Genomic DNA, 27614 nt, shown 5'->3' with positions numbered 1-27614 from the left:
GCCGTAGTGGGCTGTAGTGGCAGTGGGCGGTTTCTGGGTGCTGGGCGGGCACCTAACAAAAAAAAAAGAGTGGAGGAGAGAGGGCATTACGATGAAGAGCGGATAGGACAGGACAGGACAGGACAGGTAACAGGATCACAATGGGGGATCGGGGATGCGGTTCCTGTTCCCTACCTTACCCTCCCTACCAGGTACCTGCTGTGCTAGACATGCCCTATTGTACCTGTCTGTTGTACCTGGCTGTACCCTAAGCTGAGTGAGGGCGAATTGGGCGAGTCGAAGTAATTCCCCTTCCTGACCGAGAGAGACCCCCCTCCCCGGCCTCGTCCCTCTCTGGCTTGTTCCCTTCTGAGCTCGTTCCCTTTTCTGCGCGTTCCCATCTTCACGCTGAAAAAGTATTTAACTTGTCAGCATCTCGGCCTGGAAGCTGGTTTGTTTCCCCCTCGCCTCCCCTCTCTTTCGTATGCACTCTCGCATTATCTCCATTACCATCATCTGCACTCATACGCACAACCCTCTCCCACCACCACCCACCATTCCAAGCCACTTTTCTCCGTCGAACCTGTAAAAAAGAGACGTCCCTCCCTCTCTTTCTCACACGCATCCTTTCTCGCAGCTGTTGCGGCTTGCATTAACGCTTGACGCAAAGCCCATCACATTCCTCCTCCTCACTCGCTCTCGTTGCGTGGCATCCACCCTCCTCCACTAGACGAAACTCACCTCCTAGGCGTCACAGCCACTCGACCACACCACTTTTTTTCGTCCCAACACACACAGTTGGCACACTCTCATCCGGCACACGGCACGCTAACTCTGCCAACTCTGCCGCCACTCCCGTTGCTCCCGCCTCGCTGTCCCTCTGCTAGTAGCTAAGCTGCTGGGCCCTATTTTATCGTCGCCATCACCGCGTCATTACCCCTCCTTCCTCCCTTCGCCATGAATTCAGTAGAAGTAGCAGAACCCACCGAGGTTCCTGAACCCATTCCCATCATTGAGACTTCTGACGACGACAACAACACCAACACCAACACTGCTCCCACTCCCGTTCTCGCTTCCAACGGCTTCACCAACGGACACTCCCATACCAACGGACACCACGCCCACGGCCACGCTACTCCATCGTACATCGACAGCATGGCTCACCTCTCCGTCATCCGCGACGACTCCGACGCCGCCTCGGTCCGCTCCAACAGCTCGCGCGCCTCGCGAAGACCTCAGATGCAGCTCTCCAACTACCAGGATGAGTTCACCACCAGCGTCTACGGCTCCCGCTTCGCCGGCATGGACCTTCCCCGCCACCACATGCCCGAGTGCGAGATGCCCCGCGACATCGCCTATCGCATGATCAAGGACGATCTGAGTCTCGACAACAACCCCATGCTCAAGTATGTCGTCGCTCGCTCTCTCAGCGCCCTCAGGATTCAATTGACTGACTTTTTTCTCCTCTCCAGCTTGGCTTCCTTCGTCACCACCTACATGGTACGTCACTGATTGCAATCTGCTATTTCCGCCCCATATTCCCCTCCAGATCCTAGTATCCTAGTATCCCGTCCGCACCAATGCAGCCGCCCCACATGTCCGCAAGTGACGTCTTGGCTCGCGTCTTGGCTATCGGGAATCCACCAAAACTGCACACACCGATATCATCATGACTATTATTATTCTGTTCCCGTCATCTCAAATCACTGCTATTGGCAGACTCGTCCAATCCGCTGAAACAGATTGCTAACCCGGAATCTTTCTCTACTATAGGAAGATGAGGCTGAGAAGCTCATGGCCGAGTCCTTCTCCAAGAACTTCATCGACTACGAGGAGTACCCTCAGTCCGCTGATATTCAGAACCGATGTGTCAACATGATCGGCGATCTCTTCCACGCTCCCGTCGGTACCGCCGTCGGCACCTCCACCGTTGGCTCCTCAGAGGCCATCATGCTCGCCGTCCTGGCCATGAAGAAGCGCTGGAAGAAGCGCCAGGCCGCAGCCGGCAAGAGCACTGAGAACCCCAACATTGTCATGTCTTCTGCTGTCCAGGTCTGCTGGGAGAAGGCTACCCGCTACTTCGAGATTGACGAGAAGCTCGTCTACTGCACCATGGACCGCTACGTCATAGACCCCGATGAGGCCGTCGACCTGTGCGACGAGAACACCATCGGTATCTGCACTATCCTCGGCACCACCTACACTGGCGAGTACGAGGATGTCAAGGCCATCAACGACCTCCTGGTTGAGCGGAATATCGATGTCCCCATCCACGTCGATGCCGCCAGCGGTGGCTTCGTCGCTCCCTTCGTCGTCCCCGACCTTGAGTGGGACTTCCGATGTGAAAAGGTTGTCTCCATTAACGTCTCCGGTCACAAGGTATGTTTAACCACTTTACAAGGCCATTTCTCTATAACCAGTTGCTGACTCCAAATCTAGTACGGTCTCGTCTACCCTGGTGTCGGCTGGGCTCTCTGGAGAGACCCCGAGTACCTCCCCCAGGAGCTGGTCTTCAACATCAACTACCTAGGTGCTGACCAGTCCTCCTTCACCCTCAACTTCTCCAAGGGTGCCTCTCAGGTCATCGGCCAGTACTACCAGCTGATCCGTCTCGGAAAGCACGGTTACCGCGCCATCATGAGCAACCTGACCCGAACGGCCGACTACCTGACTGAGACACTCGAGAAGAAGGGCTTCGTCATCATGTCAGAACGTTCCGGCGCTGGACTGCCCCTCGTGGCTTTCCGCTTCCGCACTCCCCAGGAGGGTGGCGACGAGGACCGTCACTACGACGAGTTCGCCCTCGCCCACCACCTCCGCTCGCGTGGTTGGGTCGTTCCCGCCTATACCATGGCCCCCAACTCCAACGTCAAGATGCTGCGCGTCGTCGTGCGAGAAGACTTCACCAAGACTCGCTGCGACTCTCTCATCAGCGACGTCACTCTCTGCCTCGGCCTCCTCGACGAGACTGACCGGGAAAGCATCAAGAAGCGAGAAGAGTACATCAAGAAGCACATCACAACTTCGGGCAAGGGCAAGCACGCTCATCCCTCATACGCGGTTAGTACACCTTGCACCCATACTTGTCATAGGATTTTCACTAACTCATTTTAGAACGAGACACATTCTCTTCAGGGAAAGACAGGCAAGACCCATGCTATCTGCTAAAGGAATAGATGGATTGATCACTCACTGGGATTGGCGTCACACGGTGTGTTTTGGGAATGTTTGGAGTCTTGTTCATACAGGCCCTTGATGACTTGATTTTTGGATAAGACTGCAAATGCATGGCGTCTTCATTTCACAGCTCGCTTCTCCTGCTCCTCGTGATGATTTTTGTTTGTCCTGTGATGGCGGATGTTGCCAAAAACGCTAGTGCATGTGAGCTTCTAGGTCAAGTGTATAACACAGCCACATAGTACAAGTCAGGTGAAATCTACATCGGGATGTACAAACTGAGCCTTCTTATCCTCTAACGTGGGGGGGCTCTTGGGCCAGTCACGCAACCACATGAAACATTGCCAAGATGTAGAGACGGATGGTGTAGGACACCAATGACCCATAACTTTCGGTTTGAATGATAAGGCTATTCTGAACCAAGTTTGGCATATTCGTGTGGCATCCATCAGTAATGACAACGATGCTTGTCGCCTGATTAAGCAGTACTATGCCCAACACAGTAGGCATCCAAGACGTGACCGGGAGATCGCCTGGCTCAGCCACTCCATGCAGAGCTACCGCTTCCTACCGAATCATCCACTCGGGGACCTACCTTAGCAAGGGTTAGGCAATGGGGCAGTGGAGTCCTTCGGGAGAGGGGTGGGGGAGATAGACAGTCTTCGTGGAGAACTTATAGAGTAGAGGATTACATCATAGCGATTCCAATGCAGTGTCGCGTGAGCAATGTGGAGAGCCAGCGCGATGATACACTATGTCCTATATCTTAATGATGACTTCCTATGAGCCCTGTCAGTCATCTCCTATCGATTTGACAGACAGAGATAGTTAACTATGATCCTGGAGCAACTCGCTAATCAACGCGGAAATGCCGACTCATAGACAGCGACCGTGGACAAGCCGCAGTAAACTTATCTAGCGCACGAATTCAATATTAACGCATTTTAGATAAAACATGAATGGGTGCGAGCAGGGCACGTCGATAACTTATATTAGCCAGCATCTTATGTAGGGCATTGCAAGCTTACTACCAAAACCTGCCAATCTGCCTGATGAACCTCCCATTAAATGACAGATCGTCCAACCAATAATCATATCAACGGCTAGGACATTCTTCGATCGATAACATTCCTTCATGCGCCAGCGTGAAACGCTTCATGGTCCCCGAAAGGATTAATTCTCGTGTTCCTTGGGCGTCGGGGTTCACTGACCAGTCAGGTCCCCAGATTGGACCCCGATCAGTGAGGGATAGGAGTGCGATCGTCCCAGTTTCCTATACCCAGTATTGGTAGATTTCTTATCCCGCCGACAACCGAGAGACAAGGGGTGGCCTATTTTGGCTGGTGTTGATCCTTCACCGGGGTTGGTTGCTGCTAATTAGTAGACAGCCAGGTTGAGGATGGTGCTGTGCAACGGCTGTGCTGGATGATGAACGATGGGCTTCGACATGAAATAGGTTTTGTATAGATTTCAAGCGGTAGAAATGACAGCATGTTTAAACGAGGCGAAGGTGGTGCCCATTTCGGCATCAAGATGCTGTATGCCGTCACACGACTTGCATCCGTCCTCCACCACATCGTTTCATACGCCTTCTAGAAGATCTCGACCCTGGCTCTCAGCTTCTGCAGTCGCAACAATGCCTTGATCCTTCGAACTTGTCAACCTTCTCCTTTCGGTTAAAGACTGGGGGCGGCGGGCATTGACGGCGACCTTGGCGATCCTCCAAGTTCATCCTGATGATAGCTGCAGGGACGATTCCTTGTCTTTTCGAGGAGAGTTTATTTTTCAGATGTCCCAGGTAAAATCTTCGTCTATAAGAGGAGAGGATTACCCAGATGTTTAATTAAAATAATAGCAGCCAGAGACTTTGAATCTCAGCTACCGTTTGTTGCCCAGCATGAAGACCTTTATTGCGCTGTTTCTCCTCAACTCCTTTCCTGGAATCTCAGCCGCCGTCTCGAACCCATTCGACGGCGTCGATCCTGCCACTGTCCGGTGTGACGCTGAGTATCTCAATGACGCGGGTGCTCAAGCCTCGGATCGCTGGGCTGCGGCCGGCGCGGAATGGGCATTGGAGACAACCAACCTCGACTGGGGATGGTACCAGGGAAGTGCTGACGGCGATCGCCTCGGTTATTCTGAATTCGTTGGAAACGCTTTCAACTCCAAAGACTTGATGATCTGCCAGAATATGGGTGACGGCCCGTGTCAAAGCACAGTGACCTGCAGCGAGGTCAACCGACCAGCTGGGTATGAACGAGGATAGATACCTCTATGTGAAATGACGCTGCGCTAATTCCCTCCAGGTTCCTGATTCTGAATTCCTTTGTTTCACTGCACGTGGTAAGTCTCTCTACAGCTCCTCAACATTCTTCTTTATACTGACTGAACTCGTTCTAGATGCACCGTAATGTCTGGGAAGGTCTCGGAAGCGCCATGAACGAGATGCAAAACTCCATGAGTCTTTTCCAGCAGACCTTTTCGCCAGCTGCGACACCACCTAAGTCTTCCGGATGGCTCTCGGATCTCATCACCGTCTTCCAGTTCGCCGTCGGCATTGGGTCCGCATACATATGGAATATCGGTGAGTGTCCCCGAGACGAGGAATCAGTAGCCCTAACAATTCCAATCAGCCATCAAGGAGGCCCAACTTATTTCAAATGCCGGCTATCATGCAGTTGCCCAAGAATCTGCAAACGGTGCCATCGGCATGGCGTTCACCATCGGAAAAAACCATCTTCCCACAGCTACGTAAGTTAATGTTGGCCGCCTGAAACACTCCATCAATCGATTCTAAGACAATACTTCAGTGCTCCAGAAATCCAGAACGACCTCACCCTCTCAATGGGAATCCTCTTCGAAGCTTGGCTGGACGCCGAGACAGACTTCTTGAATCAACTCTTCTCTGGTACTACTGAGGCTCTTGTCATTCTACAGGGTCTGGTGAAGGACGGCATCTCTCTTGAACTGACTCGACACCTCGACCTTGGTACCTTTGTTGAAGAAGCTCAGAAAATCGTCTACTCACAACTTGTCCCAATTGCCTGGAAGGCTAGTTCCAAGCAAGAAAAGAAATGGCCGTATAAGATGCAGCCGATGATCCTGTGAGTACCAACTGCACTGATGGCTTTCGTTTGTTTGCTAAGACAAATGTATAGGATGGAGCCAGCTGATTGTGTCATCTCTGGTGACGAGTTGCCCGATTACATATCCTGGGATAATGCAGCCAACATGTCAGTCTGCTACGACGGGCACACGTTCTTCCTCGGATTCCCAACCTGGAAAGGAGAAGTAGGCGACTTCTATCCTCTACCGGGTGGAACAAACGGCGAGCTTGACGGCAAGAAATGGGGCGGCCTTACTATTGAGGACATGGTCATCAGGTATGTCCTTGCTTGCAGGTCGTTGTACACCAGTACCCGTTGCCTAACTTCCATCTCAAAGCGCCTACGAAGGATGGCGTCTGAACGGCGGCAAGATGGGCTACGAAATCCCAGACAACTCCAAGGTCATCGACGGAGCGGGCACCGAGGGCGGCCTCATTCTGGAAAACGGCATTCGCACACCGAGCTTCATCAACCTGCCGATTTGCACCAGGCGGAGATCTCGGGCAGCGGTGGAAGAGTTCATAGAGAAAGATGCTATTCGCATGATTCTCCCCGGCGACGACCTTGGGGATATGCCCTGTGGGGATGGCTCCCTGATGGAGGATGAGATGGGAGATTGGGGGTTTTAGCGAAATATGGTTGAGTGATTCTGGCTCTTCTGCTACATCTAAGAAACGATGCAATCCTCCATCAAAACCCCCATATAGGCGCGTTTACGCGCCTATGAAAGGATGAAGATGCCGTGGATCAACCATTAACTCACGCAATCCCTCAGTCTCCAACTCACTCCTCAACCATACCACCTATAGCATGACCCTCCGGCCAGACCTTTGCGCCTTGGTTATCAACAAACCCACCCTTTCCTTTTCCGTTTGGCAGCCAGTCCTTTTCGGGGCGGCAGATGTTGGTCCCGCGCCACGCCCTCCCATACATTTTGTTCGTATCCGCCATGAACACCCACGCGGCGTTATCCGCACCGCACGTCTTGTTGAAGACGGCCTCGGCCGCGTTGAACTCTCCCTCGCTGCACCACTTGCTCCCTGTGTGGCTTTGCGTGTTGCAAACGAACACGGCCACCTTGCCGTGCAGGGACAGCTCGATGTGAGCCCGGTGGAAGTTATACAACGAGCAGTAGTTGAGGAGGCTCTGCTTGGAGGCCGCGTGGTCGGCGTGGTCCAGGGGGTAAGGGATCTTGTGATAGCAGCCCGTGTCAGTGATGAGTAGTGGGAGCGACGACTTGGTGTGGTGCGTGTCGAGGTTGACTTCTGATATTTTCGCTGGCGTAACGTCCTCGTCGACGACAATGTTATACTCGGCCGTGCCGCTGTGCAGACCCCTCGGGACCGGACTCCAGCGCTTGGCAATGGGATTGAAGCGGCGGACGAGAGGCTCTGTGTCGGGAGTGTCTCCGTAGGTGATGCGGTAGTCGCCATCAGGGAGATTGTGTGGTACTTGGAAGGCAGATGCCCCTGCGTAGAGCAGACAGGAGATAATAAGAGGCCGCATCTTGAATAATAGATCCCCTGTATACTTGTGTATGAAGGGGAGTTTGGTGTGTCCAGGGGAGTGTTGGTGTGTGAAGAGGAAACGCTGACGGGGAATTCTGATGCGCACACTTTTACATGAGAACCTTGAAGTACCTTGATCGATGCCCTCCAGGACTGAGCTCAAGAAGCAAGATTTTTTGGGTTTCGAAAGGCATAAATAATCCTCATCGGGGAGTGTTATCGCAGAACAGGTCAAAGAACTATAAAGGTATTTGGTCTGAAATTCACATCTAAATCGCTTTTCATCTCACCCTAAGTCAAGGTCACGTCCATGCCCCTGCCCCATCACACGTAAAGTAAACAAAAACTCCGCACATAGATCCAGCTAATCCCAGAGACGTGCTCATCGCGTAGCCGCAATGGAAGCGTCAAGGATATCCAGACCCTTGTTGATCTCCTCGTCGGTGATGGTCAGGCTGGGCACGAATCGCAGGACGTTGGTGCCGGCGGTGATGATGAGGAGGCCGCGCTCACGGGCGGCCTTGATAATGGGTGAAGGGTCCTCGGAGAGCTGAAGACCCAGGATCAGGCCACGTCCACGGGTCTCCTTGACGAGATCAGGGTACTTGGCCTGCAGCTGAGTGAAGCGCTCCTGGAAGACCTTGGACTTGGCCAGAACATCATCCTTGATGCTCTTGTCGGAGAGGCGACCGACAATGTAGTGAGCGAGGCGGCTGGCCAGGGGGTTACCGCCGAAAGTGGTGCCGTGGTCTCCAACCTTCATCTTGTCCGATACATCTTGAGTGACGATAACGGCGCCAATAGGGAATCCGTTGCCGAGAGCCTTAGCGGTGGTGAGGATGTCAGGGTGGGCCTCCTTGGGGAGGTTGCCGTGAGCCCAGAAGGTGCCAGTTCGGGACAAACCGCACTGAATCTCGTCGTAGATCAGAACGGCGCCAACCTCTCGGCATCGCTTGGCCAGGGCAACAAGGAACTCGTCAGTGGCAGCAATCAGTCCGCCCTCGCCCTGGATCGGCTCAACAATGACACCGCAGGTCTTGTCCGTTACAAGGTCGTTGATGGCAGCAACGTCGTTGTAGGTGCCGACCTTGAACCCAGGAACCATGGGCGCAAAGGGCTTCTGATACTTGGGGTTGGGAGTGGCCGACAGACTACCCATGGTGCGGCCGTGGAAGCCGTTCTGGAACGAGACAATCTCGTACTTGTCGCCTGAGGGGTCAACGATCTTACCGGCCTTTCGGGCGAACTTGATGGCGGCCTCGTTGGCCTCGGATCCAGAGTTGCAGACGAAGACGGAGGCGGCGTTGTGCATGGCGCCCGACTCGAGCGTCTTCTCAACCAGCAGCTTAGACAGAGCACCAGTCCAGGGGTTGTAGTACAGGTTGGAAGCGTGGACAAGTTCCTTGGCCTGGAGAGTATTCTCGTTAACATCACACGTATAACCGCCATCTGAGACGGGGATTTTTAAACTCACCTGCTCAGCTAGGAGCCGAGTAAACTCGGGATCGCAGTGGCCGAGGCCGTTGACGGCGATGCCCGCAGTGAAGTCGAGGTACTTGCGGTCCTCAACATCCCACAACCACGAACCCTCGCCCTTGACGAAGACCGGCGGCGGCCGCGCGTAGGTCGCGACCATGTACGGAGCATGCTCCTCGACGATGGCGGCGCTGCGGGATCCCGGCGACGGATCGGCGTTCGGCAACGAAGCAAGGCCGCGACGGGCGATTCGGGGACGGGCGATGGCGCTGGCGCTGGCCAGAGTGGCCAATCGGCATCGGAGAGGGAGTCGCAGGGCCATAGCTTCAGGAGCGTATTGTCGCGCAACGGACTTGTCCTGGTTGAGAGAGATGTGGAAGTGAGGGCGTGCGGGAGGGAGTGTTCAAGTGGGCGGGTTGCCAGCTGGAGGGGCGAGAATTATTTATTGTTATCGATAACACTCCGCTATCGCAGTTGGTGCGTCACCTAAATATACACCACGCCCTTACTTGCGCATGCACTTGCAAGAGTCACTTGTAATTGCCTCATTCAAGCCTCGTCTTCAACTAAATCAAGGGCTTTGCAAGGATTCAATTGACTCATTACCTGATAGATTTGGCGGGCAGCACATGTTGAGTCAAGCTAGGAGTCAGCTCCGCTGTCTCAACACCCCCACGTCATGCTCTTCCAACTGCATTAGGTCAAGGATGCATGTATCGCCTTTCTAAACGGGCTGAGGAGTTATCATGAGCACGAGCTACAACATTTAATAACCTCATAAACCGGCGGCCATCGCAGTGTATCTTCTCTTGCCAGCCCCTAGGACCAGTGCTGTACCCTCACATATCTCGTAGCATCTAGCAAATCTCACTTCAGCCCTCACAGGTATTGAAGCCATCAGGGACGCCCTGGCTAGCTTTGTTCTCTCACTATCCTCCCGCAGTGAGTGGCGTCGGGGCTGGGACGCCACGAGCGAATGAATCGAGAGCGACCAGCCGCCGTGGTGGTTTAAAGCAGCCTGCATGACGCCAATAACGTCCAGTGGGCCTATGAGCTTGCGAGCGCAGCTTCAAATGGGTCCGTGGTGAATAACTTGGCCAACACAGACACTGAGACTCTTCATCGGAGGACACTCATCAACTTAATTGTGTCCAATATTCAAAGTACATGCGGTAGTATACAACCAACGGCCTTGGCCAATGGTCTCCCAAAACACCTGCCGTCTAACATAGGCCCGCTTCTCTGTCAACCTTCTCGACCCAGTCCGTCAACTACCCATCACTCCAACTCGAATCTGCATCTTTTGCTCGTGGTTCGACCTCCCATGTAAGAATGGAATCAAACTGGCAGTCATATGTCAGGGTCGCGGGAGCCACAAACAATCAAATCGCACATAGTGCCCAGACCTCGAGTGCCATGGTTGATCTTGTTGCCTCATCATCTCAACCCGGAAAAATACCCAGAAAAATACCAGCTCCAAATCTCGATCAAACTGCGCTGTAGCCTCCGCGACTGCCCGTCCCCTGCACGGTGTTCAAAACTCGACGAACCCAATCCTTCAGTAGATACGGGACATCGCGAATGCTATCGCTGTGAGGTAGGAGATCCCAGCCTCGAGCTCCATAGCGGTTATAGTTCAACCAGCTAGAAAACACCAAGTAGGCAGCGATACCGAGAAACGCGCTGATCTCCTGTTAGTGTGCTGTCACCAGAAGAGTCAAAGGAAAACTTACATAATGATGAACCAAGTGAAGAAGCCCCAAGAGCCCTTCTCGCCACCATCATCGCCACTGCCATTGTCGTCTCGGCTCTCACAAGCATACTGGGTGTACCAAGTCAAGCGCAGGACATCGGCGTCCTTCTCCGCCGTGAAGCTCTCCCAAATTAGAGACGCATCCTTGTTCTTCAACTGGTGCTCCTTCTCATCGTCAGTATCGCCTTCCTTTTTGTCATCGCCATCTTTGCCATCGCCCTCCTTGCCCTTATCGTCGTCCTTCTTGTCACCATCCTCCTTCTTCTCCTCGTCGCGAAGACGGAACTTCTTCGCGTCGTACTTATCCTCCGCGTCCCACTCTCCCTCAGTGCCTGTCTTATTGCGATCGCAGATAAACTCGACAATGGCCCTCTGTTCTCGGACAGATGTGGACGGTTGTCCAATGGGGTGGTGCTTCCCGCCCTTGAGGACCAATCGTAGACCTTCTTTCTGCGAGTCGGAGGTCGAGTCGCTCGTCTTGAGTCTCGTCACGGTATAGTCGAACTGCGAGCCGCCGGCATTCTCAAGGTTTCCGGCTATCGCGTTAATGTCCTCGATGGTATCGGTGTTCTCTTTAAGAAGTCGTTTGATCGCGCACACTGGAACTCGTCAGTCTTCGCCCAACCGACGCGATGAACGGCACCCACCTCTCGTGCCAGTCGGACACTGCTCATCCTTGCTGACCTTTCCGCTCTTTTTCAGCGGCCCGCAGACATCCAGAGTATATGTGGTGTTGTAGTGCCTAGGAGGACTAGGTTGATACAAAGTCGTGACCACAGAGTGCGGCCCGCGCAGCTTTGACAGATCAAAGCTGTGGCCATCAACACGGATGTTTTCACATGTCAATGTCATTCCACCCAGCACTGGTGCGACCAGCAGGGGAAGCAAGAATGCTGATAATTGCGACGGATGCATCGAGAAGAGCTGGCGAAGTAACGATGGGAGGACAATAAGGTCGTTGGCTGTCACAGCCGGAGCAAGGAGCGAGGCGGATAAGGTGGGATCGTAGATGGAGCGCGATATTAAGAGGATCGGTCTGGCACTTCGGGAGGGCTTGTCTTGTGCCGTCAACGCGGTGCGTGATGAAATGGTCACGTTTGCCTGGGAGTGGGAGCTATCGCGGATTCGGGTGCCATGACCAAGCTCCCTGACCCTTCGGTTGTGTCATCATGCACCAGCGCCCCATCTGCGCACGTGACCCTTCACAAGCCGCCCCGTATACCTCCATGTCAACCAACACAACTCGCGAGGCACGCACTTTAGAAGCAATATATGGCAATTGGACCATGGCGATTCCTGATACGGCTTGTTCATATGATACACTTGATTCCCAGTCTGAGCCCTCAACACCATGCATGACCGTTGACGCTTCACTTCGACATTAATGACCAAAACCCAACCCCAAGCAAACGCATCCGTGAGATATCCCTGTCCTGACCCGAAAGAATTCCGCGGGGTATAAAGCAACCATGCCTAAACTCGAAAGAAACGTAAAATCACGAAAAGCTTTCGTCTCCTAAACTCCCCTGTCCGTGCCAGTTGTCTATCATTCCATCCACTCCAAGCTCACATGCCCTGGTGGCCCATCATTCCATTCATCCCTTGTTGCTGTTGCATTTGCTGCTGCATTTGCGCCTGCATCTGTTGTTGTTGCATTTGCTGTTGCTGCTGCTGTTGCATCAACATTTGCTGCTGCGCCCTACGCTGAGCCAAGTTCTGCTGGAAGAGGTGTGAAGCCTGTGTGAGCGAAGTTTGTTTAACCTTCTCCATAATTTCTTGTGGAATCCGTTCCAGCCCTCCGTGCTTAGCCGCAAGGGTTTGTAACATCTTCTGGTACAAGACACGTGCCTGGTTATGGATCTGAACTTGTACAGGGTTGACGCCCTGCTGCTGTTGCTGTTGAGGTTGCTGTTGCTGCTGGGGTTGTTGCTGCAGCTGTACTTGTTGCTGCTGCTGCTGCGCTTGTTGTTGCTGCTGCTGCGCTTGTTGCTGCTGCTGCTGCATTGCGGCCAAAGCCTGAAGGTTCATGTTATTACCATTCACCATCTGGCCGCTGACTTGGCGTTGCATAGGGTTGCCCATCTGACCGCCCATTTGATTCATTCGCGCTGCCATTTGCTGCTGTATCTGAGCTTGCATCTGGGGCGTCATCTGGCGCATTTGACTCCCTTGCATATTCTGAAGCTGCTGAGCATACTGTTGCGCGAGCTGTTGCTGCGGGTTCACGATCCCGCCTTGCTGCTGCTGCTGCTGCTGTTGTTGTTGTTGTTGTTGAAGCTGCTGTTGTTGCTGCTGTTGATGCTGCTGCTGCTGCTGCTGCTGTTGTTGTTGTATCAGCATCTGTCGTTGCATCATCTGCATCATCTGCTGCTGCTGCTGAGGTGACATGGCTTGACCATTCATATTGCCATTAGCAACGCCATTTTGCATCGCCGCCATTTGCTGTTGTTGTTGCTGCTGTGCGATAGCTCGTTGCTGAGCCGCCATTTGAGCAATGACTTGTGGGTTCGCCTGGTTCATGGCCTGGCTGTTCATCATCATTGCCTGTGCTTGTCCCATCTGCGAGTTCTGGGCCATCATATTAGGAGGCGGGCTGGCCTGGGTCATACGAGGAGTCGCTATCATTGCGGGCCGGTTAATTGGAGTGCCATGGGGTATGTTGGGAGTTGAATGTGGGATCCGCGGCGTTCCAGAAGGATGGCTTTGCTGACTTCCACGAGACGACATGTTGTGAGCCATAGGGACCGACATAGGGTGATTCTGAACCACCGAAGAAGGCCGAGGAGGACTAGCTGCCATGCCCGAGTTGGTTTGCTGCATTGGAACGCTACCCACCATAGGCGAGGACATGTTCTGAGGGGTTCCTTGTCTGGCCACGGGCGAAGAGGCAGGAGGTTGGGAGATTTGAGCCTGGAACCGCGGCTGCGCCTGGACAGGCATGCCGTTGGTCACGGGAGTAGGCGTGCCAGTTGCTCCATTTGTCATGTTGTTCGCCATTGCTCCATTCTGGGTAGGATGGGCGTGCTGTGGCTGAGCCATGGGAGGTCTCTGGATGTTCTGGTTGCTTGGTGTAGCTGCGGCCGCACGAGCTTGCCGTTGGGCTTCAGCTTGTCGCTGGGCTGCCTCTCTTGCTGCGGCCGCTTCTCGCCGAGTTCGCTCTTGGTCCGCTGCCTGTTGTCTTTGGGCTGCGAGCAGTGCCTCTTGCTGTTGTTGCTGCCTCTGTTGCTGCAACCTTCGATCATTCTCTTGCTGCTTAATCTTCTCCTGCTCCTTCTTCTCAGCATGCTCGCGTTTGATATCCGCAATGACTTTGAAGCGCTCAAATCTAGGTTCAAATGTTGCCGCGCCAGTTTGAGCATCTCCATCAGTAGCCCCACCACTTTGGGCGCCTGCTGCGCTCGATGATAAACGTTCGTCCAAAACAAGCATGTATCGCTCTTGTTCTGCGGCGGCTGCTTCATCAGCTGCCACCTCAGCAACAGTCCTCTTGCGAGTCTGGGGTTGCGGCGGTGGTTCGGAGTGCTTGGGGTGGGCCATGGCCTCAAGGAGTGCAATTGTTTCTTCTGGGGTCTTCGTAGGCTCAAGCATTAGGGGCGCGTTCGTGGCCAAAAGGATCTGGCCTTCCACTTCGTGAATATTGCTCCCATCCACTTCCATCCTTTCTCGCTTCTGGCGCTTCGCTGGTGGTGGCATGTTCGCCGTAGTTGGTGTCGGCGGGACTAGAGGTATCGGGGTCGAAGGTGGAACCAGTCCTAGGGCGTCGTTTGCTCCCCTTGGAGTCGATGCCTTGATAAGAAGATCCATCTGCAGGCTTTCGGGGGTCGGATGCAAGACAACGGTAAAAATTCTGGGCGTTGTAGAGCCCTTGCCCTTTTGGCCGTCGGAAGTGCCGGATGGTGCCGGTAGATTCTCCTTGTCCTTCTCTTCTGTACTCTTATCCTTTGGTTCCTCTTCCACTTTGACGGAACCATCCGGATTTGTCACACATTCTTTGGGAAATGGGACATAAGGGGAAGGAGTCAAGTACTGGTTGTAGTTGTGAATCGACGAAGCGACCACAGTGCTGGTTGTTGAAGCCGGCCGCGTATCCTTTATCTCGGTTGCGGACTTATGATCGTAGACTTGAACGATAAGACAGCCATCATAGAATGGCACTCCACCCTCCGTAAAGTATGCAAGAAGGTCGTGTGGAACGGTGCGACTCCTCACGTGGTCGAGGAAGAGTCTCATCGGCGACTTGTAAGGGAACATGCCGTCCTGTTTGTCGAATCTGAAGTGGGTAGCGTGCATGTGGACGATGAGGGACGGTGGGCGGCCGGCGTGTTTCTTCAAAATATAGGAATCGGTGACAACTAGGAGATATTAGACTGCTTGTTCGCAACTGAACCTCGATTCGAGGGCCATACCATATGGCGGGGGCTCCCGATAGTGCGATGACATATCGCCCACAAGAGATGCCGAGCGAAGCCCAGCGCTATTCCTCGAGTTCCTACCAAGAATCTGAGATGAGGTTTCCCGGCGTGCTCGATTGACGGGTCGCACGGTTGACGCGGTTATTGCCCGCTCGCTAGCGGAATGGGGGGGTTGCTTCGCACTCAATGGTGGCTTCTTGGCGGACATTAAGGGAGAGGGCGAGTTCTTCGCTGAGGGAGTCGCTCCATTCGTCTGGATCCCCGGGGGGATAGGGCGTTTGATCTTGTTGTTGCCATTGTGATGGACAACTGTTCCGACCGGCGCCATGATTGCGGCGTCGCGCTGCGCGGCTGGCGCAGCAACAGTGATGTTTGTTTGAGGCTCTCTATCCGCTCGATGTCAATCAAACCACCACCTCAGGACGCAAACATCGATATCAACTTCGCAATGACGCGACGCGGGGGTTGAGGTCGGGTCGAGATGGGCGTGGGTTGCTTTGGTCGCACGTCACTCGGAATGACAATGCGGAGATGGCCGAGGGGCTTCGGGTCGCGGGTCGCGGGTCGCGGGTCGCGGGTCGTTTAGCACTGCGCGGGTCGAGGAAGAAAGAAATAATACATGGACAATATCGGAATGATTGAAACGAGAGATCCTGGGTTATGAGAAGATCGCGCGATGGGCTGCGAGTTGGACGTCGTTTGATGCTGTTTGTCCATTGTCGCCGCATCACGGGTGCGGCTCCTGGCCTGCCTGAGTGCTGACGCTTTGGGCAAGATCACGTGAGCGCATCAAGGTTGTGAGACGCTCTTTGGACCTGTACCCTCCAGCTTGAGAACTGAAAATGAGTTGAGAAAAGGCTAAATAAGGCCTTTCGTGTTGTAAAAACAATCATTTCTACATTAATTGATAGCCCATCTGTGGCAGGGGTAATCATTACCACAGCGCAAGCCACTTGTTTCCTGAGATACTGCACGCGAACGGCGAGCGCTCACGAGGCGTCAGCTTCGAACCCTCAAACTATCAATTTATGCAGAGATTGGCCTCGAGGAGACAATCACGGGAGTCAAGGTCCCCGAGCGTTATAATTCGGCGACAGCACTTGCATCTTATTCACACAGACGAGTAAGAGTTGGCGCAGTCACCAGGAGGACTCCTAACTATTGAGCAAAGCAAAACCTCAGGCACCGAACCCGTATTTCCAACTGTGCTACTCATGTACGAAATATCAGCTTCATGGTATCTTCCGCCAGATTCGTCAAAGCCACGATGGCCTTCACTCCTGGCCCTGGACCCGGCGCGTCCAGTCGTCATTGACGCGCATTCCGTCCACAACAACAATCCCTCGGCCTCGGCCAACTCGTTCTGTTCGCTGCCACCATAATTCAGTCTTCGTTGCCCTCTCGGCTTCCGACTCACTATCCGCGAGACCTCCGGAACCGCCGTCAGCTCCAACAACGAGGATGACGTCATGGCGAAGCCAGGTCTGGAGGTTCGTGATGATGCTACCTTCCTCGCCAGACAGCGATTCCTGAAGGTAGATCACCTCGGGCTGGAGATGTCGAAGGATATGCACATGGCCGTTGGGAGTAGTGAAGGGAAGAACCATAGTTTCCTTCTCCACAAGGCCCAAGGCCTCAGAGTACACGGAGTTGAACAAGGGGCTCGACGATGCGCTGGAGATCGTAAGCGAAGATACTAGTCCACAGGGTCAAGGGTACTTACAGTGGGTTCTTGGACTCCTCGCCAGGTGTAACTTGATCGTGACCAATGTTAGAAAATGAAGAGCTCAGCGAAGGAGGCGGAAGGTTACTCGTAGCAGTATCCGTTGTCGTATCCTTCAGGGCTGGAGCGTAAATCAAAACAAACAACTTGATATGGGAGAAATCATTGTGACGGGGAATGTGCGACAGGATAGACTACATTGTCGCGTCAGTAAGAAACGAAAGTGGTATGTCGCTTATCAATGGCGCTTACCGCGTGCTCGTGGAATCCATCTTCATCTTCAAAAGACGATTGCGCATCGGCAGAGACAACAATGGCAACAGTCTTGCGCTTCTTGCCACCGCTGATGGCAGATGGGGATGCTGGCGCGGGCGGTTGGCGCTCCTGCTCCTCTTTCGCGTCGGCCTCTTCGGACCAAGGGTTACTCTCGCCACTGTAGGGACTCTTATCCTCCTCGCGAATTGAGGCCAGAGCTTTGCCCATGGCTGCGCTGGCTGCTGCGACACCTGCCGCGACCGTCTTGCCAGTCGAATCGAAGAACTGCTGCGGACTGGGAGTTCGTCGCAGTGCACCTCGGAAGCCCCATCCGGATCCAGCAACCTCTTCTTCTCCAGGCGCTATCCCTTGGCTTTGTCCATCTGGTCGCGGAGGCTTCTCGGGCCCAATATCTCTGGAGCCTTGAGCTCGATTATCCGCGCCATAATCCACGTTCGCGTAGTCGAGACCTGACACATGTTCGGCTTCCTCATCTTCGTCCTTTCGCTGGCTCCATACCCAAGCTGCGACACCCACGGTCGCAACCGTGAGGGTAACAGCAAGCGGAACCCAGTGGCTCCAAACTCCTCGTCGCGAACGCGACGATCCGTGGTCGGGCGACATTTACGCAACGCGCTGTCGCATCGCTATGCGGAGGGGATGGCGCCGGCGGCAGCGGGCGGCGGTAGGCGGAATGGCCTCGTCGGGTCGCCGAAATGATGAGCTGCGATTGTACCTTTGATTGCGCCTGAGTATCCGAAACAGGCTGCGTCGCTGTGTTGAGATGATAATCCTATGGCTGGACTCGGCTCGTCGTTGAGTCGCGGTGGCTGGTATCACCAACATCAACAACAAGGTGGAGCTGAGGCCCCCCCCCCAGCAACCTCGTCAGCACCCGAGGTCCGATGTCAGCTCAGGGGCTGATTGGCATGGCGGGTGGAGTATAGAATATCCGCGCCGAGGTGGAGCGCGGCCAGTAACACGTGAATGGCGAATGAGAACAAGCCGGGCTGTGGCTAGTGACATTCCTCAGCCACATGTGGGACATCTTCTTTTCCAATGTCTTGGCAGTCATTTTGTGGTGACTCTTCACATCCAAGTCTATGAAAACGACTCAACGAGTGCCTACAAGCCTGCAACCAAACCCCAGCTGTTCTGCTCAACCTTTGCGCTCCTTTCTTGCGTTCTCGAGGACTTCTACGGGCACTTACCCCGTGGGGGCTCACCTACGTCACATCCACGGTTTCGGTTTCACTCGTCGCCATGCCCCACGCTGTGTCGATGCCCTCAACCGGGCTCCAAGCCCTCATCCTTTGCGGGCCAGGCTCGTCCTTCCCGACCTTCACCTCCAATCCCGATGAGAACCCCAAGGCGCTTCTGCCGATTGCCAATCGGCCCATGGTCTGGTATCCCATCGATTTCTGCTACCGAATGGGAGTTACGAGTGAGTCAACTCCGCCAATACCCACCCTAGACCATCAGTTGGAGACCGTTCTGCTGGATTTGGGCTTTGTAATATCCCACATTTCGAACCATTGCCAATGCCACCTTTTTTTCTCGACATGATCAAGCTGGTTTGGTGGTCGGTGGGCTGGGTGCAAGCTTAGGGCGATGTAGATATCCCAGAACTAACTCCTAATAGCCATCACATTGATTTGTCCTCCGACGGCCTCAGCAGCTATCAAAACCGCACTAAACACCAACCCTTTCCTGACTGGACTGCCTTTACCCCGGCCTGATATTCTGGCACCCGCGGATCTTGATCAGAACACCGGCACCGCTGATATTCTGCGGTTACCAGAGGTCAGAGAGTTGGTTACGGGCGACTTCATCGTCCTCCCATGTGATCTAGTCTGTGAACTTGGGGGAGAGAAGCTTTTGCAGTCTTGGATGGTCAAGTCGGCCAGTCTGACAGACTTGTTGGGCACTGCCAGGTTGTCCAACGGACATCGATCCCTCCACAGCGGAGGACTTGGAGTGTGGTACAACTCAAAAGCGACTACGCCCGTCAAGAAAGAGAACACTGACTTCATTGCAACAACACCCTTACCATCATCCCCAGTCACTCCTCCGAAGGGCTCCCTCTTCCAGAACCTTTCCAAGGTAGTCTACTCCATGCCCACGGACTCCCTAAACGACCTCACGGAGGACAGGAAAGGTCTCCCTATCCGGCACAGTCTCCTAAGAGCGCACTCCCGCATCCGAATGTTCACCAACCACCGGGATGCGCACATCTATATCTTCCCTCGATGGATTTTGGACTTCGTCAAGGAGAATGATCGCCTCGAAAGCATCGGCGAGGACGTGATCGGATGGTGGGCAAAGGCTGGCTGGCAATCGGGCCTGGCCGAGAAGCTCCATATGCGAACAGTCTGCGGGCATGGCCGGGTGGAAGATGAGACGGAAACCCCTCTCGACGGAACTGTGTCACCTGGGGAACCCAGCACTGTAATCTCCTCAACGAGAGCTTTGTCCGGCGCCAGCGCGAACCAGAGCACAGAGTCGGACGCGTCAGAGGAGGCTAAGTCCTCGCCAACCAAATCATCCCAGTTTGAAGTACCGCCGATCATTGCCTATATCCACTCAGGCGAAGCTACTGCACCACTCATTCGCCGTGTCGATACGGCACAGCTGCTCCTCGCCATCTCACTGCAGCTTGCCAAACTGCCATCTCTTGAAGAGTCTGGTATCGAGGGAGCATCACCTTTCGCTCATGCAAAGAAGGTTGCTTATCCAGAAGGTGTGAAACCTCGCACTACCATTACGAAGCAAGATAGTCTCATTGCCGAGAACGTTACCGTTGAAGAGAAGACATCCATCAAGGAGTGTGTTGTGGGTGCCAACTCTCAGATCAACGAGGGTGCCAAGTTGTCCCAGTGTCTCTTGATGGAAGGTGTCACTATCGGCAAGGGTTGCAAACTGACGCGATGCATTTTGGGGAAGAGATGCGTTATCGGCGATAACTCTGTCTTGACTGATTGCGAGGTGCAAGAAAATCTCCTTGTGGAAGCCCGAAGTACGTACTCTCCTCTACTGTCTGCCTGTATATCCAACTAATCGCCTACTTCTTCCTAGCCGAGGATAAGGATAACAAACTCATGAGCTCTGAAGGGTTGGAGGCTACGGAAGCGGAGATGGACGAGGTACTCCAGGATCTAGACGACGAAGCCGCGACTGAGGAGGCAGTCATGGATTAACGTTCGACTTGAACGCATAGTATTGGTCAATCATGCTAGTTGTCTCCGAAACCACCTCACGAACGTTACAGTCTTCTCATTGCCTGGCACCGATGGCAGCTGTCGCTATAAGCGGATGCGGGCACTTGTGCTGCGATCTGATGTTGTATCGCACTTACAGCCTATCACCTCACACCACATTCTTGTCTTGTGTGGGGATCCCGGTCCAGCGGGGGTGGAGGCTGCATGGTAGACTTGCCACCGAGTTGAAAGAGCTGAGAACCCAATGCATATGCACGTTTCCGGTATCACACCACTATGTCGCTCGCCCAATCTTCCATCCCGGAGCGTTCTACTGGGCTCCTGGACCCCTCGGACGTCTGGACCGGGATGGACCACGTAGCCAGTGGATCATTCCGAACCACCATCTGAGTACGCCGTGTGAAGACCTTGTGCGACTCACCTCGATGTAACATGGATGGCGATTTCAGGAGTTAACAGGATTGATATACCTAACATTGGAGGGACCTTGTGAGATGCGGGTAATATCCAATTCTATCAAGGCTGTAAGTTAGTGGTTGACAGCGATGCCGCCTGCTGTCAAAGGGCGCACATTGACCAGACGACCCTTGCCCAGATTTCCTCCCCAATACGATAATCAGAGAACAACACATAGCAATAGTTCTTACCGAACATTGCAGACATAGACAACGTGTAAATTAATTCGCTAGATACTTCCGCATGAACACATCAACGCTGAATTATCCGAGGCGACCGAGGGTAGGGTGGGGATGCCCAAAGCCCTATGAAGTCATGCTGGAATTTCCCCCAATAGTGATAGTCCTAGAATCTCCATCTACGCACACAATCATCCCGAGATGCGCGTACACGCTAGGATGTGACAGTCGAGTGTGCCCCGTCACCGTGGGCTGGAGGTCACCGGTGTCCAGGGTTCTCCTCTCAGGTCCCGAAATTCCCTGCGGCTTCAGACCGGTCAGCAGGGATCAACCCCAAGATGAAGGGGTTTTTTACTTACACCGGTCATTTCTGCGGCTTTGGCAGGTGAGGGTCGATGATTATGTGGCTTTCGATCATGCACGTTTCCGATCTGTCTGATCGATTCGGAACAGCCATGTGCTTCTTGACCGGACAGTCGGGACCGCGATCGCAATCTATGACAAAATCTTGGTGGTCTGCCCTTCGGCAGGAGAAGTTGACTCTCCAGATGGTGCACATTCTGTAGGTCGGACGCCCGGAACAACGTGAGAATGTCAGGATTGCAGAGCAACACCTGGTTTGGGGGTCATGAACCTCCTATTGTACTTATTCGCTTTCAAGACCCTCCGCCGCCATACTAGATCATGCCAATCACAAAGACGAGCATCTACATGTAAGCTAACGCCATCGACGAGCGATGTGTAGCTGTCGCCCGAAAGCCATTTGCTCGGCATCCCGGGAGCACTGTGGGGGGGGCTTCTTCTCCTAGAAAGAGGGGGTTGTGGGTGAAGTTTCTCGAAACGCCTTGCCTGACATTGGGTGCCTTACATGCAGGTTACCTCGACGGTTCTGTACTCGACGGGGAAGTGGGTATGCTTCCGGAAGGTGATGTGACTATTCCCTGACTTTTTCTACGACCCGCGCCCCCTCCTTCGAGCGCGATGCATGGTACATTGTATGAACAATCCTACCCACGTGCCTGCAGCAAGTCAGTCGAAACATCAGAAGAGACTGGAGATGTCAAAGAATGTCCTGACTGAAAATCGTCATTTCGATGACGGGATACATGCGCGATGATGGATGGGAAATGAACAATCGTGGCATACATCCGTCGAAGCTACCCTACAGTGTATCCGGCTTGGCCCCCCCCCGAAATGGCACGAGAACGGGTCTCCATGGAAGGCTGGGGCATTGTCGTGCTCAGTAAGCGTTGACAAAGGCGTACGTCAAGTGCGTTCGGAGCTAGGCCGTTGTCCCACCCCTAGAAAAAGCTCAATTGATTTGTCCAGGTATCTGAGTTGACGCACAGTGACATTGCTCACCACGGTCACCAGAGACGCTACCAGAGACTGAAGGTGACCTGTCACTCGTTTACACTACTGGAATGGCTTCGACCAAACTTTGGCTCATATCGTAAGGTGGCGACTCATGTTACCCACAAGCGAGGGTGGCGAGGGGAAGATAGTTCATGCCCAGCTACGTCCATTTCATACATTCCGCACCGTTCGTAGTGCCTTAAGCGTGGCGTCCTACGGAACAGGAGAACCGCGACCAAGCCTGGGCCTGGTCGCTCGCAATATGTGTTGTTTCCGACCACCAACGACTTCGTAGGGACAAGTTCAATGGGAGTTCGGAAACCAAGCCCATTCGAATGTAGTGTAAACGTCAATCGTGCGTCCATTAAGAGCCTCTAATAAGCCGCGGAAGGCTCCGAGGTTCACGCACAACTGTGGTGGGAAGTCCACTTGGCTACATCCAGTAGTAAAAAAGTACCGTACACAGATGCTGCACAGCCTGGCACAGGCGTGGCCGGTATGATAGACTGGGGGCTCGGCTGCGGGACCAGGGCAGGTGGATCGGCGAACGCAAAGAGCCCATACCGGACGCAACTAGCAACTAGCCGATACGGGTGGTGCCGTGTGACGTTAGCTCCGAGTCTACTGAAGTCCATTTCGAGTATTAAATCCTGACCCAGCGGAGCCAAGAGTTATGGGTGGGGAGCCCAATTGCCGGCGGCAGTTTGGGGTAGGACATAAGGGGAAAGGAAACAATCCGTCATATCTCAACATGTCGCCGCTACAAGCCCACGGCGATAGTTGCATTGGGCGAGCGGGCAAAAGGGAGCGGGCTAGGTCGTAGCGGAATCGAACGGAAGGGCGACCCTGGAGAACGCGACTAGTCTGGTTGGATGTACCTGCTGGATTCTACTTGGACTATATGCGACGGTAGCTTGGTAAGTTTGTTGGTGCATACGCATCAAGTACAGTGGCACAAGGGTCGGATGTAGTAGGATGAATCTGGAAGGAAGGGAAGCGAGAGGAGAGCGGTATAGGGATAAGGACAGGGACAGAGAGAGAGAGGGATAGCTAGAGAGAGAGGGATAGCTAGAGAGAGAGGGATAGAGAGAGAGGGATAGAGAGAGAGGGATAGAGAGAGAGGGACAGAAAGAGGGGTAGAGAGAGGGGCAGCGAGAGAGGGAGCAACTGGGAACGAGGGAGATGGCGAGGACGAGTGACGGAGAGGGACCCCGAAGCAATAGTCTTTTACCAAGAGGGAGCTTCCCGTTCAGAGGGACTGGCGAGGGATACCGGCTGCTGAGCATGAGGCCTGAGGAGACTCAGAAAGAGATTAAGCATACTCACTCTCGCGATGCCTAAAGAAAGTCTACAAACAACTGCAACGCCTTGGTCTCGCTGATCCGTGGGACGAACAGCCCATTCAGAACCATTCAGTGGGACAGACCCGCGATGTCTGGGACTCTGGGTCAACCCCTGTCTATCACAGAGCGCTAGCGTGGCGTATTGGTGGGTGGGAAGAAGCAAATCAGGGCGTGGATGGCGCGCGCAGCTGGACACATCTGTCTGATTAGGCCCTCAACTTGGGATAGAGAGCTACTAGCGGGATGTGACAGATCACTTTGTAGAGCCGACCACCCTCGAGTCCAAGACTTGGTTCGGCAAGGTGAGAGTCCGACGACTCATCACTATGGAGATGGAGGAGGGGCGGAGGGAGAGTCCAGAGAAAATGAGAGACGCGGGGTGAGACTCGGTAGAGAAGACAGATCCATGATGAGAAGAAGCAAGACGCGAGTGAAGACCATCGGATGATGACCGTTGAACCGTGCCACACGAGACATGACCAGTTATACAGAGTCGCTCGGGGGAACTGCCCCCGAGCCTCCGCGGTTTCGGCTGCCTCCACGGCCAAACCGTTACGCGCCGGAATAACCGGGGTTGCACGGAGATGACGGAGGCGGAGGTCCGCAAAGCCGTGGCTAGGGCGACCAGCGGGCGACTAGTTAGTTCCTGATGCCCGATAGTCGAGAACCGAAAAACTGGTAATAAATTCTCGAGGATCCGCTGAACGGCCGGACCGAGCAGCTAAGTTACGAGGTTAGAGGCATGCGAGACCGAACGGCAAGTGGACTGGCCGGGTGGATGATGGTGAACGGTGGATGCGAAGTGCGAAAATAGTGGCCCGCCAAGAGCCTCCGACGGATGGCGCACTGCGCGTGGCGGATCATTAAGAACGGCAGAGGCGGCGCGCGAGATTTACACTGGGATTGCAGCGGCCTGGACACGGACTGTGCCTTGCCCTTTGCTCCGCGGCAGATGTAGTTACTAGCATCGTGATCTGCCGGCACGTGCGTTGGTGGGTTTGATGGATTTGGCGGTGCCGTGGTGGATGTGGACGCTGGGGAGTTGACGCGATTCAGGAATCACTGCCGGCACCGAGGAACTATTGCCCTCTTATCCCTCTAGCACGATCAACTACATGATATGTGGTGTAGTGCTGTAGCCCGAGTCAAATAATCCAGACGTCGCCTCGACCAAAGCAACGCAGCGTGTGGTGGATACAGTGGCGAGATCTTGTTATTGTCTTGTTCCATCTCATGTCTCATCAAAGGGGCGTGCAAAGCCGCGCAGACAGCAGAGAACCGACAACAGGTAACTGGCAACAGAGGGAGATAGACCCTTGACCATGTTCCCTCCCACTCCACGCTCCACACCCCCCGGTTCCGCCGTGGGCGCGGTCCACAGTCCCCAGATCGCCCGGGACTGGCGTTATTTGTCACCATCACCACTCTGACGAGGGGAGGCCGTCGGGTCCCACGACGCACGACTCGCGACTCGTTGGAGCCGTGTCTAATTGCTGCCACGTCGGTTACAGTAGAGCTTCGCGTTAGTGCTCGGCCAGAGGAGCAGCACACGCGCCGTGATAGTCGTGATAGTCGTCGAATAGCGCTTGCTACGAGCGTGTTGAAGGGAAGCTCGCGATTGCTAGTAATCTGCTAGGGAGGAGGGATAATGGTACGAAAGCTGGCAAAGTTTGACAGCTTCCGAAGTCAGAGGTACGTACCTTATGTACAGTGTAGCACCGTGCAGCGGTATTTTCCAGTAGAGAGCCCCAAGACTCTTATTCTCTCGTACTTAGGAGATGCAATCAACTTTGGTTCTTATTCTCCCGAAAGCTGGATTTTAGTTTACTGTTAACCCAAAGTCAACAACACATAACAATGAATAAATATTAAGAAAAAACCCCCATGAGGCCCAGATCGAACTGTGTGAGAGTCCGCACAAGGCAGGCCATTATTGGCTCAGCCCCCAAGCCACGCCCGGCCCGTGCTGCACCTACACGGTGCCCGCACGGAGTACGACGCTGAGGCTCCTTTTCTTTGATGTCCCAGCACTCTGGTCACGATCTTTGACCCACGCGCGACGCCAGATGCACACACCAAGCCACACACTATTGACAACCGGACTTTGACGCGCCAGGTTTCGGTTGGCACCATCCCATCCTGCCTCATCCTTCATCGTCCTGCACTGCGTGCTACCTCTTCTCGGCTTCGCCTGGGCCCCGGAGTGGTCTGGCCTCCGTCTTTGTCACGGAACTGGACCTGCGCAGGGGCGGTCTGGACTGTGGAGGCACGAGAGACATCACACAAACGCTGTGACAGGCACAGACGTTCTTCCCAGCTTCATCCCAGCTGCCATTATCCCGACAATCCCACGCTAGCTCAGCTCCGAGGGCCCCAGGACTAACAGCGCAGTGGCCTGTTTACGATGCCCCGTACCCTATTGTCCGGGTGCTGGTATTACGTACCGGCCGGTTGAGCAAACCGTGATCCGCAAGCCGCAAGCCGCAAGCCGCAATCCGCACGCCGCAATCCCCGAGGTCCACCGCCGAGTCCCGGGCCCAACAATGGCGTAAAAGATGACAGGACACAGACCAAGGGTTGAACCTAGCCGAGGGCGATCCCGTGCGTACCTTGGAGAGGCCCTGGATGATCTAAATTGAGCTGACAACAACTGGGAATCAATAGGATGGCGTAGTTGCATTGCCCGGCGCCGGAGGTATTGTTCTTTGTGGTTACTATCCACATCCGCACCCTGGTATATCCGGCCGGCCCCATCATGCGCGCCCGCGGTCTTCCTAGTGTTGGTCCGTGGTCAGCTTGGTAGGGTTTTCTTAGTGTCAGGCCACTGCCGTTCGTCTGTGTTTGTTTGCCACTCTGATGTCACTCAAAACCGGGCTTCATTTGTCGCAATGGCCGACAGAATCCATGTCGGCGCGTGTTCTTGGGCTAAGCGAGGAATTAACACCTGGCTTAGGAGAAACCAAGTCCGGAGCCGAAACGGCGCGACTGGCCCGTTGAAACTTGGAACCCGGGGAAACAAAACGTCATGCATACTCCTTCGAGATGGCGATGCAACGTCGACGTCTTAGAAGGCAACGGCCCTTCCTCTTTGAGCTATAGCAACTGCGCGTTCTCCCAACTAGGACGCCCGAGCTGATCGGTGATCCGGAAGACGACGAGTACAGTTTCCCACTCCTTACAGCCGACGCTTGAGAGACCAAGCGGGTCCCTCTCGTGCTCTCGCCTCGCGTTGTGTGAGACCTACATCGTATTCAAAACCTTGAGGTTTGCTTTTCCCACCAGGGCCAATACTGCAGCTCGTTCCCTTTGGAAGACCTGCACAGATCCACATCTTCACCTGTTGCGAGGGCAATACCCTTCGCACCAGCTCACTCAGCCCTTCATGGGAGTGGGATGGAGGGGGGGGACGGGAGACGGACGCGGATGAGGATGAGGATGAGGAATAGTTTGGCTCTAGGAGGGTGGAACGGTGACATCTTGACGCGCGCTAGAGGTCCCAAGACACTCGCGAACCAGACGCCGTGATATCGCCCTCTGTGACGTCGCCTATTGTGCTGTCAGCTGTGATGTCGACCGCTAGCAAACTCAACTCATCTCATCTCATCTCACCAGCGTGCACACACTCTCATCTTGCAAACTCACGCACATACGCACATTCTCATAATCGCACCA

At 54.3% G+C, this 27614-nt stretch overlaps 10 protein-coding genes across 10 annotated transcripts; 4 read left to right on the top strand and 6 right to left on the bottom strand.

The window, feature by feature from the left end:
• The first annotated feature begins 789 nt into the window (after positions 1-789).
• On the top strand, positions 790-3276 carry BGZ61DRAFT_207712 (pyridoxal phosphate-dependent transferase). The gene is made up of 5 exons (XM_046237978.1): positions 790-1385; positions 1452-1479; positions 1753-2358; positions 2419-3039; positions 3094-3276. Exons 1-5 carry the CDS (start codon positions 937-939, stop codon positions 3145-3147), a joined length of 1758 nt encoding a protein of 585 aa, XP_046105858.1. The 5' UTR covers positions 790-936; the 3' UTR covers positions 3148-3276.
• A 1777-nt stretch (positions 3277-5053) lies between these two features.
• BGZ61DRAFT_574033 (uncharacterized protein) lies at positions 5054-6969 on the top strand (the record flags this gene model as incomplete). Its single annotated transcript, XM_046256146.1, has 7 exons — positions 5054-5406; positions 5463-5499; positions 5557-5740; positions 5790-5907; positions 5967-6260; positions 6315-6539; positions 6601-6969. 7 exons carry the CDS (start codon positions 5054-5056, stop codon positions 6890-6892), a joined length of 1503 nt encoding a protein of 500 aa, XP_046105857.1. The 3' UTR covers positions 6893-6969.
• Positions 6970-7046: 77 nt separating this feature from the next.
• On the bottom strand, positions 7047-7769 carry BGZ61DRAFT_530852 (uncharacterized protein; the record flags this gene model as incomplete). The annotated part of the gene is made up of 1 exon (XM_046253621.1): positions 7047-7769. The coding sequence occupies one exon, from the start codon at positions 7767-7769 to the stop codon at positions 7047-7049; it is 723 nt and encodes a 240-aa protein (XP_046105856.1).
• Positions 7770-8153: 384 nt separating this feature from the next.
• Positions 8154-9569, bottom strand: BGZ61DRAFT_348774 (pyridoxal phosphate-dependent transferase; the record flags this gene model as incomplete). Its single annotated transcript, XM_046240098.1, has 2 exons — positions 8154-9179; positions 9246-9569. 2 exons carry the CDS (start codon positions 9567-9569, stop codon positions 8154-8156), a joined length of 1350 nt encoding a protein of 449 aa, XP_046105855.1.
• Positions 9570-10734: 1165 nt separating this feature from the next.
• Positions 10735-11852, bottom strand: BGZ61DRAFT_348856 (autophagy-related protein 27; the record flags this gene model as incomplete). Its single annotated transcript, XM_046240104.1, has 3 exons — positions 10735-10930; positions 10981-11599; positions 11648-11852. 3 exons carry the CDS (start codon positions 11850-11852, stop codon positions 10735-10737), a joined length of 1020 nt encoding a protein of 339 aa, XP_046105854.1.
• Positions 11853-12180: 328 nt separating this feature from the next.
• On the bottom strand, positions 12181-15993 carry BGZ61DRAFT_387370 (Spt20 family-domain-containing protein). The gene is made up of 2 exons (XM_046242759.1): positions 15407-15993; positions 12181-15352 (listed from the first exon to the last, which is right to left on the bottom strand). The coding sequence occupies exons 1-2, from the start codon at positions 15738-15740 to the stop codon at positions 12567-12569; spliced, it is 3120 nt and encodes a 1039-aa protein (XP_046105853.1). The 5' UTR covers positions 15741-15993; the 3' UTR covers positions 12181-12566.
• A 693-nt stretch (positions 15994-16686) lies between these two features.
• On the bottom strand, positions 16687-18014 carry BGZ61DRAFT_348509 (uncharacterized protein; the record flags this gene model as incomplete). Its single annotated transcript, XM_046240067.1, has 3 exons — positions 16687-17086; positions 17136-17329; positions 17388-18014. 3 exons carry the CDS (start codon positions 18012-18014, stop codon positions 16687-16689), a joined length of 1221 nt encoding a protein of 406 aa, XP_046105852.1.
• A 639-nt stretch (positions 18015-18653) lies between these two features.
• On the top strand, positions 18654-20587 carry BGZ61DRAFT_492727 (uncharacterized protein; the record flags this gene model as incomplete). The annotated part of the gene is made up of 3 exons (XM_046250574.1): positions 18654-18834; positions 19066-20406; positions 20466-20587. 3 exons carry the CDS (start codon positions 18654-18656, stop codon positions 20585-20587), a joined length of 1644 nt encoding a protein of 547 aa, XP_046105851.1.
• A 2477-nt stretch (positions 20588-23064) lies between these two features.
• BGZ61DRAFT_207584 (uncharacterized protein) lies at positions 23065-23934 on the bottom strand. Its single transcript, XM_046237977.1, has one exon. It carries the CDS (start codon positions 23883-23885, stop codon positions 23412-23414), a length of 474 nt encoding a protein of 157 aa, XP_046105850.1. The 5' UTR covers positions 23886-23934; the 3' UTR covers positions 23065-23411.
• Positions 23935-26411: 2477 nt separating this feature from the next.
• BGZ61DRAFT_207564 (uncharacterized protein) lies at positions 26412-27259 on the top strand. Its single transcript, XM_046237976.1, has 2 exons — positions 26412-26543; positions 26607-27259. Exons 1-2 carry the CDS (start codon positions 26498-26500, stop codon positions 27008-27010), a joined length of 450 nt encoding a protein of 149 aa, XP_046105849.1. The 5' UTR covers positions 26412-26497; the 3' UTR covers positions 27011-27259.
• Positions 27260-27614: the final 355 nt, after the last annotated feature.

The sequence above is a fragment of the Ilyonectria robusta genome, assembly GCF_021365365.1.
Source record: "Ilyonectria robusta strain PMI_751 chromosome Unknown BGZ61scaffold_7, whole genome shotgun sequence".
NCBI classification, from domain to species: Eukaryota; Fungi; Ascomycota; class Sordariomycetes; order Hypocreales; family Nectriaceae; genus Ilyonectria; species Ilyonectria robusta.
Note: the sequence above shows the minus strand (reverse complement) of the source record. Positions and strands in the feature narration are given on the sequence as shown.